Consider the following 13,322-nt stretch of genomic DNA (forward strand, 5'->3'; position numbering starts at 1 on the left):
CAGTGAGCCGAGATCTCACCACTGCACTCCAGCCTGGGTAGTAAGAGCAAAACTCTGTCTCAAAAAAAAAAAAAAAATGATGCTTAATGTATCATGATAGTTACTGAAGAATAATTATAGTTGAAATTAGGAAAAAACTAAACATTGAAAAAAATCGGAATAGTTAAATTACAATATAGAGTGTAAGTCAGCCAGGCACGGCAGCTCACACCTGTAATCCCAACACTTTGGGAGGCTGAGGTGGGAAGATCACTTGAGTCCAGGGGTTTGAGGCCAGCCTGGGCAAAGTGACAAAACCCCATCTCTACAAAAAGTACAAAATATTAGCTGGGCATGGTGGCACATGCCTGTAGTCCCAGCTACTAGGGAAGTTGAGGTGTGAGGACAACTTGAGCCTAGGGGCAGAGGTTTCAGTGAGCTATGATTATGCCACTGCACTCCAGCCTGAGTGACAGAGTGAGACCCTATCTTAAAGAAAACAAACAATAACAGAGTATAAGTTTAAAATTATGTATATAGAAAAAGTTATTATTTAATTCCAGTTTAAAAAGGGGGTGTGAAGTGTCAAAATTTTATATATACAGTTTTTAAGATGTTTTTATAAGTGGAAAGAAATATATTACAGTTTAAAAATAATTAGTTTTTCAGTGGTGGAATAAATGTTTCATGCTCCTGTTTTTTTACATTTTCTATAATGAGCATATATTAATTTTATAATAGTAAAGGAATTTAATAACAGGTAAGACATTTAAAGAAAAAAATAGTAAAGGGGTAAAATAACCTACTTATCCTATAAGTAAGAGGAAAAGTGATTAAGAGATCACTCTTTTTCCATATTACAGGCAGCACTGTTACATTTTGAGTAAGGTGACTTACTCTTTCGCTTTCCAATATCCATGTCAGAGGTAGCAGCTTCACATAAAAGCACCATTCCTAAGGTAACTCCACCATCTAAGAAAAATTGTTTAAGGAGAAATTCGCACAGACACAAAAGACATACCATTTTACTATTCCCAGTTTCTCATGAAGAAAATTAAAATGAATATATAAACCTTCAACTCTTCATTATAAAAAACCAAAATAAGGAATCTTGTATCTATACAGCATGACAATTATTTACTATGAAGATATAAAAAATTAAAATTAGAAGATTACTTCATTTGTGCAAAGAAAAAATGATATTTTAAACAAATGTCCCACCATAACTTACAGATGAAATATGAGTTTTCCCGAAAAATTGTACTTTGAAATAACCTGTCTGGACATTCAGTTATTGCCCTGACCTCAAACACACTTAAAAATATTAAATAGCTTTTTTTTTTTTTGAGACAGGGTCTGGCTCTGTCACCCAGGCTGGAGTGAGTGACGCAATCTCAGCTCACTACAACCTCCACCTCCCAGGCTCAAGCCACCCTCCCACCTCAGCCTCCTGAGTAGCTGCAACTACAGGTGCTCACCACCACGCCCAGCTAAATTCTGTAATTTTTTTTTTTTTTGTAGAGATGGGGTTTTGTCACGTTGCACAGGCTGGTCTTGAACTCTTGACCTCAAGCAATCCACCTGCCTCGGCCTCCCGAAGTGCTGGGATTACAGGTGTGAACGACCACGCCCAGCCCTAAATAGCCATTTTGAATATTTCACCCCACCTCCCTAAAGAACACATTTGAAATATATATCATTTAGGGAGAACAGTAACTACTTTTTATTTGAAAATTAATTTCTGAAAAATTTCTCCTGGCCTAGTTTAGCGGTTCACACCTGTAATCCTAACAGTTTGGGAGGCCGAGGTGGGCAGATTGCTTAAGTCTGGGAGTTCAAAACCAGCTTGGGCAACATGGTGAGACCCTGTCTCTACCAAAAAATACAAAAAATTGGCCAGGCTGGTGACACACACATACCTGTAGTCCTAGCTACTTGGGAGGCTGAGGTAGGAGGATTGCTTGAGCCTGGGAGGTTGAGACTGCAGTTAGCCGTGATCATACCACTGTACTCTAGCCTGCATGATAGAACTAGACTGTGTGTCAAAAAAAAAATTCTCCATATTTTCAATAATACTTTATTTTTTAATTTTTCCCCATGCCAAGATGCCAAAAGTGCATCAATAATTAGCCTTTAAAGCACAAATTACTACTAACCTATCTAATTTTATCCTATTCTAATAAAAAAGAAAAATCCTGGCCGTGCGTGGTGGCTCATGCCTGTACTCCCAGCACTTTGGGAGGCAGAGGCAGGCGGATCACCTGAAGTCAGGAGTTCAAGACCAGCCTGGCCAACATGGCAAAAACCCGTTTCTACTGAAAATACAAAAATTAGCCGGGCGTGGTGGCAGGCGCCTGTAATCGCAGCTACTCGGGAGGCTGAGGCAGGAGAATCACTTGAACCCGGGAGGCAGAGGTTGCAGTGAGCCGAGATGGCACTACTGCACTCCAGCCTGGGGGACAGAACAAGACTCCGTCTCAAAAAAAAAAAAAAAAAAAAGAAAAAGAAAAATCCCACATGTGCCATGACCACACTTTTATTCAGCTTAATAGGAGCTGCATAAATACAAAATACAACTACCCATACAAATAGGTAACAGACGGCATGGTTGAATATTAAAATAAGCAAATTCAAATTTTAAAGCAAATAGAATGTGTTCTAGTAGAAAAGACAGATTCACCCTGCAGTCTAGTGAATACTAACAGTAGTAAAACACTCCCAAATCAATTATGCATACGTACATACATGTTGTATGCTACCACATGTGGATATCATTAAGCGGAAAGGGAAAAATATGTGTTTAAATGAGGCCTGAATTTAAAATTGGCTCTAAAATTTGACTTGTCATCCCTTCATTACCATCTTGCATTCTTTTTTAAATTTTTTAAATTTAATTTATTTATTTGAGACAGGGTCTCACTCTGTTACCCAGGGTGGAGTGCAATGGCACAATCACAACTCACTGCAACCTCCACCTCCCAGGCTCAAGAGATCCTCCTGCCTCAGCCTCCTGAGTATCTAGGACTATAGGTGCATGCCACCATGCCAGGTTCGTTTTGTTGATTTTTTTGTAGAAACGGGGTCTCACTATGTTGCCCAGGCTGGTCTCAAACTCCTGGGCTCAAGCAATTCTCCAGCCTGGGCCTCCCAAAGTGCTGGAATTACAGGCATGAACCAATGTGCCTGCGCCCCATCTGGCATTCTTTCTTCAATAGCCTCTTGTTAGGGATGATGCCCATTCATCATGTTTTCAGTTGTTCAGCCAAGTCTCTTCTCCGGCAATTTTTTCTGAGTTCTTTATCTGCAGGTTTGTGCAAAGATTGATCATTTCTCTCTTTTTTAAAATTTTTATTTATTATACTTTAAGTTTTAGGGTACGTGTGCACACCGTGCAGGTTTGTTACATATGTACACATGTCCCATGTTGGTGTGCTGCACCCATTAACTCGTCATTTAACATTAGGTATATCTCCTAATGCTATCTCTCCCCCAGTATTTTTTTTGCCAGTATTTTATTGAGGATTTTGCATCAATGTTCATCAGGGATATTTGGTCTAAAATTCTCTTTTTTTTGTTGTATCTCTGCCAGGCTTTGGTATCAGGATGATGCTGGCCTCATAAAATGAGTTAGGGAGGATTCCCTCTTTTTCTATTGATGGGAATAGTTTCAGAAGGAATGGTACCAGTTCCTCCTTGTACCTCTGGTAGAATCTGGATGCGAATCCATCTGGTCCTGGACTTTTTTTGGTTGGTAAGCTATTAACTATTGCCTCAATTTCAGAGCCTGTTACTGGTCCATTCAGAGATTCAACTTCTTCCTGGTTTAGACTTGGGAGGGTGTACGTGTCCAGGAATTTATCCATTTCCTCTAGATTTTCTAGTTTATTTGCGTAGAGGTGTTCATAGTATGCTCTGATGGTAGTTTGTATTTCTGTGGGATCAGTGGTGATATCCCCTTTATCATTTTTTATTGCATCTATTTGATTCTTCTCTCTTTTCTTCTTTATTAGTCTTGCTAGCGGTCTATCAATTTTGTTGATCTTTTCAAAAAACCAGCTCCTGGATTCACTGATTTTTTGAAGGGTTTTTTTGTGTCTCTATCTCCTTCAGTTCTGCTCTGATCTTAGTTATTTCTTGCCTTCTGCTAGCTTTTGAATGTGTTTGCTCTTGCTTCTCTAGTTCTTTTGTGATGTTAGGGTGTCAATTTTAGATCTTTCCTGCTTTCTCTTGTGGGCATTTAGTGCTATAAATTTCCCTCTACACACTGCTTTAAATGTGTCCCAGAGATTCTGGTATGTTGTGTCTTTGTTCTCGTTGGTTTCAAAGAACATCTTTATTTCTGCCTTCATTTTGTTATGTACCCAGTAGTCATTCAGGAGCAGGTTGTTCAGTTTCCAGGTAGTTGAGCGGTTCTGAGTGAGTTTCTTAATCCTGAGTTCTAGTTTGATTGCACTGTGGTCTGAGAGACAGTTTGTTATAATTTCTGTTCTTTTACTTTTGCTGAGGAGTGCTTTACTTCCAACTATGTAGTCAGTTTTGGAATAGGTGTTGTGTGGTGCTGAAAAGAATGTACATTCTGTTGATTTGGGGTGGAGAGTTCTGTAGATGTCTATCAGGTCCACTTGGTGCAGAGCTGAGTTCAATTCCTGGGTATCCTTGTTAACTTTCTGTCTCGTGGATCTGTCTAATGTTGACAGTGGGGTGTTAAGTCTCCCATTATTATTGTGTGGGAGTCTAAGTCTCTCTGTAGGTCACTAAGGACTTGCTTTATGAATCTGGGTGCTCCTGTTTTGGGTGCATATATATTTAGGATAGTTAGCACTTCTCGTTGAATTGATCCATTTACCATTATGTAATGGCCTTCTTTGTCTCTTTTGATCTTTGTTGGTTTAAAGTCTGTTTTATCAGAGACTAGGATTGCAACCCCTGCATTTTTTTGTTTTCCAGTTGCTTGGTAGATCTTCCTCCATCCCTTTATTTTGAGTCTATGTGTATCTCTGCACATGAGATGGGTTTCCTGAATACAGCACACTGATGGGTCTTGATTCTTTATCCAATTTGCCAGTCTGTGTCTTTTAATTGGAGCATTTAGTCCATTTACATTTAAGGTTAATATTGTTATGTGTGAATTTGATCCTGTCATTATGATGTTAGCTGGTTATTTTCCTCGTTAGTTGATGCAGTTTCTTCCTAGCCTTGATGGTCTTTACAATTTGGCATGCTTTTGCAGTGGCTGGTACTGGTTGTTCCTTTCCATGTTTAGTGCTTCCTTCAGGAGCTCTTGTAGGGCAAGCCTGGTAGTGACAAAATCTCTCAGCATTTGCTTGTCTGTAAAGGATTTTATTTCTCCTTCACTTATGAAGCTTAGTTTGGCTGGATATGAAATTCTGGGTTGAAAATTCTTTTATTTAAGAATGTTGAATATTGGCCCCCACTCTCTTCTGGCTTGTAGAGTTTCTGCTGAGAGATCAGCTGTTAGTCTGATGGGCTTCCCTTGGTGGGTAACCCGACCTTTCTCTCTGGCTGCCCTTAACATCTTTTCCTTCATTTCAACTTTGGTGAATCTGACAATTATGTGTCTTGGAGTTGCTCTTCTCAAAGAATATCTTTGTAGCGTTCTCTGTATTTCCTAAATTTGAATGTTGGCCTGCCTTGCTAGATTGGGGAAGTTCTCCTGGATAATGTCCTGCAGAGTATTTTCCAACTTGGTTCCATTCTCCCCGTCACTTTCAGGTACACCAATCAGACGTAGATTTGGTCTTTTCACATAGTCCCATATTTCTTGGAGGCTATGTTCGTTTCTTTTTATTCTTTTTTCTCCAAACTTCTCTTCTTGCTTCATTTCATTCATTTGATCTTCCATCACTGATACTCTTTCTTCCAGTTGATCGAATCGGCTACTGAGGCTTCTGCATTCATCACGCAGTTCTCGTGCCATGGTTTTCAGCTCCATCAGGTCCTTTAAGGACTTCTCTGCATTGGTTATTCTAGTTATCCATTCGTCTAATATTTTTTCAAGGTTTTTAACTTCTTTGCCATGGGTTCGAACTTCCTCCTTTAGCTCGGAGAAGTTTGATCGTCTGAAGCCTTCTTCTCTCAACTCGTCAAAGTCATTCTCTGTCCAGCTTTGTTTTGTTGCCAGTTCGAGCTTCCCAGCTGCTTTGTTTACCTACTCAAGCCTCGGCAATGGTGGGCACCCCTCCCCCAGGCTCGCTGCCGCCTTGCTGTTTGATCTCAGACTGCTGTGCTAGCAATGAGCGAGGCTCAGTGGGCATAGGACCCTCAGAGCCAGGCACAGGATATAATCTCCTGGTGTGCCGTTTGCTAAGACCGTCGGAAAAGCACAGTATTAGGGTGGGAGTGACCCGATTTTCCAGGTGCCGTCTGTCACCCCTTTCCTTGGCTAGGAAAGGGAATTCCCTGACCCCTTGCACTTCCCGGGTGAGGCGATGCCTCGCCCTGCTTTGGTTCATGCTCGCTGCGCTACACCCACTGTCCTGCAGCCACTGTCTGACAATCCCCAGTGAGATGAACCCGGTACCTCAGTTGGAAATGCAGAAATCACCCGTCTTCTGTGTTGCTCACGTTGGGAGCTGTAGACTGGAGCTGTTCCTATTCGGCCATCTTGGCTGGACAAAGGTCTTTTGTTAATATGATCATTTCTTTCTTTTTTTTGAGACAGAGTTTTGCTCTGTCACTCAGGCTGGAGTGCAGTGGTGCCATCTTGCCTCACTCACTGCAACCTCTGCCTCCCGGGTTCAAGAAATTCTCCTGCCTCTGCCTCCTGAGTAGCTGGGATTACAGGCACATGCCACCACGGTTGGTTAATTTTTGTATTTTGAGTAGAGACGGGGTTTAGCCATGTTGGCCTGGCTGGTCTCGAGCTCATGACCTCAGGTGATCCACTCACCTCAGCCTCTCAAAGTGCTGGGGTTACAGGCATGAGCCACCATGCCCGGCCAAAGATTGATCATTTCTATAGGCTTTGATTACTGGGTACTCTCTGATTAATGATTGAGACTTGCTCTGGGGAAAGCTTGTCTTTTTATCATGGTTTATGTGCTTTTGCTTTGAATGAGCTTTCCTTCTTGCTGAATACCTCAAAGTCTTTTGTGTACTCTTCTTAGCTGTCAAGAGCTATGATGCACTTCCATGTATACTGTTTTATTTCATTTACTGAATCTTTAAATTTTTACTAACACTGCCTATTATATGGCAGGCACTATAAACTGTTGGAAATATAAAGTTGAACAAAATAAAGATCCTACCATGAAGAAGATTACACTCTAGTGAGGAATACAAACAATGAAATACCTAAATTACACAGTCCTGATTAAATGTTACTCCAGGAAAACTGAGCATAAATAGAGGAGACAGTATTCCATAACATACAACTAGGCTATTGAAAGCTAGTAGAAGGCTAGGCGTGGTGGCTCACGCTTGAGGCCAAGGCGGGTGGATCACCTGAGGTCAGGAGTTCAAGACCAGCCTGGGCAACATGGATATGATATATCCATTATTTAAACATTAAGAATATTGACTACTTTTCTTTTTCTTTGTATTTTCAGATTTCTTTGTAATTTTTATGTATTTTATAAATATAAAGGCCATACAACATAGAAAATGCTTATAATATATTAAGACAGCAAACTTCACGCACAACATGTCTACAAGTATAAAAAATGAACACCCTTACCATGAAACATTCATATAGAAATGAATGCAAGATAATATGCAAAAGTAAACGTAGTTTATACTATTAGGGTTTCAGGTTATAGGTGAACATTTTCCAGACTGCTACTTTATTTTAAAAATTCAGGAGGCCAAGGTATGAGGATTGTTTGAGCCCAGGAGATTGACGGCAGCCTGGATGACAGGGCGAGACTCCGTCTCTAGAAAAAAATACAAAAATTAGCTGGGTGCGGTAGTGCACACCTATAGTCCCAGCTACTCGGGAGGCTGATGTGGGAGGACTGCTTGATTCTGGGAGGTTGAGGTTATAGTGAGCTGTGGTGACCCCACTGCACTCCAGCCTGGGCAACACAAGATTTCATCTCTAAAAAAATAAAAATAAAAATAAATCCAAATATATTTATTGTGGGATTCCATTTATTGTGTTTTCTTTTTTTTTTTTTTATTTTGAGACAAAGTCTGGCTCTATCAGCCAGGCTGGAGCGCAGTGGTGCGATCTCAGCTCACTGCAACCTCTACCTCCTGGGCTCAAGCCACCCTCCTGCCTCAGCCTCCCAAGTAGCTGGGACCACAGGCACGCAGCACCACACCCAGTTAATTTATGTACTTTTTTTTAGTAGACAAAGAGTTTTGTCATGTTGGCCAGGCTGGTCTTCAACTCCTGGCCTCAGGCGATCTGCCTGCCTCAGCCTCCCAAAGTGCTGTGATTATAGGCATGAGCCACCGCACCCAGCCCTGTAGGATTCCATTTATGTAAGTTAAAAAAAATAGGTAAAATAAACCCATAGTGTTAGCAGTCAGGATAGCAGTTACTTCTGGGTGGGAAGGTGTGAGCCACCACGTCCAGCCCATAAACGAACATTTTCAACTATAATTTTAGGAGTTAAAAAAATAAAGTTTGAGTAATACTTTTCTTTCAGTCTTTTCCCCCCCGCCCCCCGAGATGGAGTTTTGCTCTTATTGCCCACCCTGGAGAGCAATCACGCGATCTCTGCTCACTGCAACCCCCACCTCCTGGGTTCAAGAGATTCTCCTGCCTCAGCCTCCCGAGTAGCGGGGATTACAGGCACCCGCCACCATGCTCAGCTAATTTTTTTTGTATTTTTAGTAGAGATGGGGTTTCATCATGTTGGCCAGGCTGGTCTCGAACTCCTGATCTCAGGTGATCTACCCACCTTGGCCTTCCAAAGTGCTGGGATTATAGGCATGAGCCACCGTGCCCGGCCTCAGTCTTCCTTCTTCTCATATGGACTAGGTGTATATTGTTAATCTTTCAGCTTACCATTTCATGGTTGAATAGATTAACTCTCCCAGGTTTGGGCTGGATGTTAAGCAGTAAGTATATTTTCCATAGTGCATAAGAACATTTTCCCAAATATCCTTCAATTAAAATCAGTTAAAATCAAAAGCTTAATATTTTTTTAGAATGCTTTCCTTAAAATCTCTCTAATCATCAACATAGTATAATAAAACTGGGAAAGACATACACAAACATTTACTAAAGATAGAATTTTCAGTGGTTTTGAATTTTTTCTTTATACTTATTTGTATTCTAAATTTTCTTTAATTTGTATTCCTTTTGCAATCAGAAAAAAATATATTTAACTTTTGTTTTTTTTTCCCTTTTTTATTAGAGACGGTCTCACTGTGTCGTCCAGGCTGGAGTGCAGTGGTGTGATATTGGCTCACTGTTGCCTTGACCTCCTGGGTTCAAGTGATCCTCCCACCTCAGCCTCCCTGGTAGCAGGCATGCATCACCATACTTGGCTAATTTTTTGTGTGTATTCTTTTGTAGGGATGGGGTTTTGCCATGTTGCCCAGGCTGGTCTCAAACTCCTGGGCTCAAGCAATCTACCCATCACAGCCTCCCAAAGTGCTAGGATTACAGGTGTGAGCCACCATGCCCAGCTGATTCTTGTATATCAATGTCAGGACACCCTGGCTAAGAAGCACAATTCCAGGAATATTACATTTGTTCACCTTGTTGATTTGTTCCAGAGTCAGTGCTTATGTATTCAGGTGGGTAAACTATGTTTAGTAATATTATGAAATTTAGATTCTTATTTATCTGACATTGCTTTTACCTGTCTTTGCAGCTTACAGAGGCATCCACTTTTAGATACAAGAAAATAAAAATTAGCTCAGGCCAAGAAAGTAAAAATATTCCTTGTCATTCAAGAGGATGGAACAACACAAACATAAAGCAGCTGCAAAGTCCACAGGAAGTATTTTTCCCTAGCACACACTTCAGCTGTAAAATGTCAAAATATTCCCATCTTTGAGTAACTACTGTTTTCTTACTGAGGAATATTGGTCTTTAAATAGACTTCTTGCAATTATATGAGTAAAAATGAAATATTCTTGCTTGGCAGATCTAAGTCACTCAATTTACAAGTATAATTTCTAAGTAGCCTCAATTTACAACCAAGGTATAGAGCTTCAAAGAAGAAATTTTTGAAGACAAAAATCCCACATTTATGTTAACTTTGTAGTTTCCAAGCAAACAGAACCCTGGGTCTGATTCACAGTTCAGACCTGATGTTGACCCCTTTACACAGCCGTACACTGCTTTTAGCCTGTCAAAACAATGCTTTGTTTAAATTTCACATAAACTCCACTATTCTCCCAAATCCTATTACAACTCTATCTTTTCTTTGTTAAGATGTTCCATGGTTCTTCTAATGTACAGTCTTCCTTGTATTAACGAGCCAATAAACCTGGTCCTATCAGACTACAGATTTGTCCCTAGTAGCCCTTAGTTTATTGGGCTGGAGAGGATGACACAGTAATGATTTTCACAGGATATTGTGACTTGCATTAAGAGAACAGCCTCAGCCAAATACTGTAGAGAGAATACTAGACTGTGAGAAAACAGACAAAATACAGCAAGAAAGACTTATTGTAAAAGGATACTAAACAGAAGAACAATGTGTGTTTCAGCTACAAACTGGGCTTGACTGCTTCCATGGATATAATTCTAGGAGGCAAAAAAGACAAAATGGAATCTTTAAGTATACATTAAATGTTGGTATGCTAACCTTAAAATGGGATATTTTAAACTATGAAATTATTAATTCACCTGATAAACCATGTGACATACTCTGGGTCTGTGGCATTCATCAGTAAGTTTGGTTACTATAAGGCTATTTTTGTATTATCTATTCTCGATTTGTCTTTTCATTGTACTAATACTATGTTTATTTTTGAGACAGGATCTTGCTCTGTTGCCCAGGCTGCAGTGCAGTGGCATGATCATAGCTCACTGCAACCCCAAAGTCCTGGCTCCAGCGATCCTCCTGCCTCAGCATCCCAAGTAGATGGGACTACAAGTATGCACCACCATGCCTGCTCAGCTAATTTTTAAATTTTCATTAGAAATGACATATTGCTATGTTGGCCAGGCTGGTCTCAAACTCCTGGGCTCAAGCAATCCTCCCACTTCAAGCCTCCCAAATGCTTGGATATTGTACTTATATTTTCAACAACAGAGTATGTCAGAAAAGTAGTTGTTGTTGTTTTTTCTTTTCTTTTTTGTTTTTCATAGAGATGATGTCTCACTATGCTGCCCAAGTTGGTCTTGAACTCCTGGCCTCAAGTGGTCCTCCTGCCTCAGCCTCCCAAAGTGCCAGGATTACAGGTATTAGTCACCACACCTGGCCCTGTTTTTTTTTTTTTTAAAGAAAATGGATCTTGCTGTATTGTCCAGGCTGGGCTAGAACTCCTGGATTCAAGTCATCCTCCCACCTCAGCCTCCCAAGTAGCTGGGACTACAAATGCAAAACACTGCACCTCGGTGAGAAAACTAGTATTTAAGTGTACAAGACCATGAGGTACAATAATGTAGGCTCCATGAAGACAGGGATCATGTTTTTCTTATCACTATATTTAATAATACTTAGCACAGTGCTTAGAAACAGTGGATGCTCAGGTACTTGATCAATTTTTCTATTTAGTTGAAGGCTGTCTTTCATTCTTAGCTAGCTTGGTTAGAAGGATCCACCAAATGGGAAAAGGAACTTCCCACTTTTAAGAGCACTGCGGCCGGGTGCGGTGGCTCATGCCGGCAGGCCTGTATTCCCAGCACTTTGGGAGGCTGAGGCAGGCGGATCACCTGAGGTAGGGAGTTTGAGACCAGCCTGACCAACATGAAGAAACCCCGTCTCTACTAAAAATACAAAATTAGCTGGGCGTGGTGGCGCATGCCTGTAATCCCAGCTATTCAGGAGGCTGAGGCAGGAGAATCACTTGAACCAGGGAGGTGGAGGTTGCAGTGAGCTGAGATCGCGCCATTGCACTCCAGCCTGGGCAACAAGAGCACATCTCCGTCTCGAAAAAAGAAGAAAAAAAAAAAGAGCACCGCATGGTCTTATCAGTGATGGAAGCTTGTTAACACAGAGATTGAAAAGTGAAGACTAAATCCAGCTCCTTCATATGCTAGCACTGTTCTCACAGGGTAATAATCATTGAGTTAACTTTGGTCTACAAAGGAAAGAAATCCCAGACTTCCCTTACCACATGTCCTGTGTGGGGATTCTTATGGGCATATGGTGGTCCTCTTATATGGTTCCACATTTGACCAGATGTCATAGCAAGCACAAAACACTAGGAAACAAATAATAAAATATTCATGGTCGAACTGTTCTTGTCTTGATTAGATAATAGGAATTGAAAATGTGCATCTGTTTAGTTAAGACGTAGAATTTTTTGCAGATAAATGATTTATTAAGGCTTATATTTCATCCCAAGGATCACAATTCCATAATACTTCAAAAGGAAAACACTATTTTTTTTTTAACACTATTTTTTTTTTTTTTTGAGATGGAGTCTCGCTCTTTTGCCCAGACTAGAGTGCAGTGGCGCGATCTCGGCTCACTGCAACCTCTGCATCCCAGGTTTAAGCGATTCTCCTGCCTCAGCTTACTGAGTAGCTGGGAGTACAGAAGCACGGAACCACGCCCAGCTAGTTTTTGTATTTTTAGTAGAGACAGGGTTTCACCATGTTGGCCAGGTTGATCTCGGTCTCTTGACCTCATGATCTGCCCACCTCGGCCTCCCAAAGAGCTGGGATTATAGGTGTGAGTCACTGCGCCCAGCCAGGAAAACACTATTTAAAAATTATAACTATGCAGACACAAGTTTCAAAATTGAATACTGAAAAGGCTTTTTAGAATAATATTTTCAGGCTGGGCATGGTGGCTCATGTCTGTAACCCCAGCACTTTGGGAGGCCAAGGTGGGCGGATCACCTGAGGTCAGGAGTTCAAGACCAGCCTGGCCAATAGGGTGAAACCCCGTCTCTCCCAAAAATACAAAAAAATTAGCTGGGTGTGGTGGCACACGCCTGTAATCCCAGCTACTCGAGAGGCTGAGGCAGGAGAATCACTTGAGCCCAGGAAGCAGAGGTTGCAGTGAGCCAAGATGGCACCACTGCACTCCAGTCTGGGTGATAGACCAAGACTCTGCCTCAAAAAAAAAAAAAAAAAAAAAGAATAATATTTTCAGAACAACTAGAGATTTTCATAGAGATGACAGTCTGTCATTTAGGTTGAATAAAAGGCAGGCACAATCAGTTCCTTGAAGTTCTGGCCATCCTAATGAGATAACGAATGAAATAAACTGATTTTAAGACAGAAAATTAAAATATATAAAACG

At 40.9% G+C, this 13,322-nt stretch overlaps 1 protein-coding gene across 1 annotated transcript in view; it reads right to left on the reverse strand.

Annotated features, from left to right (window-relative positions):
• MAGT1 (magnesium transporter 1) overlaps positions 1-13,322 on the reverse strand; it is a 67,613-nt gene that overhangs the window by 13,678 nt on the left and 40,613 nt on the right. Inside the window, exons 6-8 of the mRNA XM_032757211.2 lie at positions 12,184-12,273; positions 10,585-10,648; positions 877-951 (exon numbers count right to left, since the gene is read on the reverse strand). Of these exons, the coding sequence (XP_032613102.1) occupies positions 877-951; positions 10,585-10,648; positions 12,184-12,273 (229 nt within the window). The remainder of the gene's footprint in view (positions 1-876; positions 952-10,584; positions 10,649-12,183; positions 12,274-13,322) is intronic.

The sequence above is a fragment of the Hylobates moloch genome, unplaced genomic scaffold (genome assembly GCF_009828535.3).
Source record: "Hylobates moloch isolate HMO894 unplaced genomic scaffold, HMol_V3 SCAFFOLD_7, whole genome shotgun sequence".
In the NCBI taxonomy this organism is placed as follows: Eukaryota; Metazoa; Chordata; class Mammalia; order Primates; family Hylobatidae; genus Hylobates; species Hylobates moloch.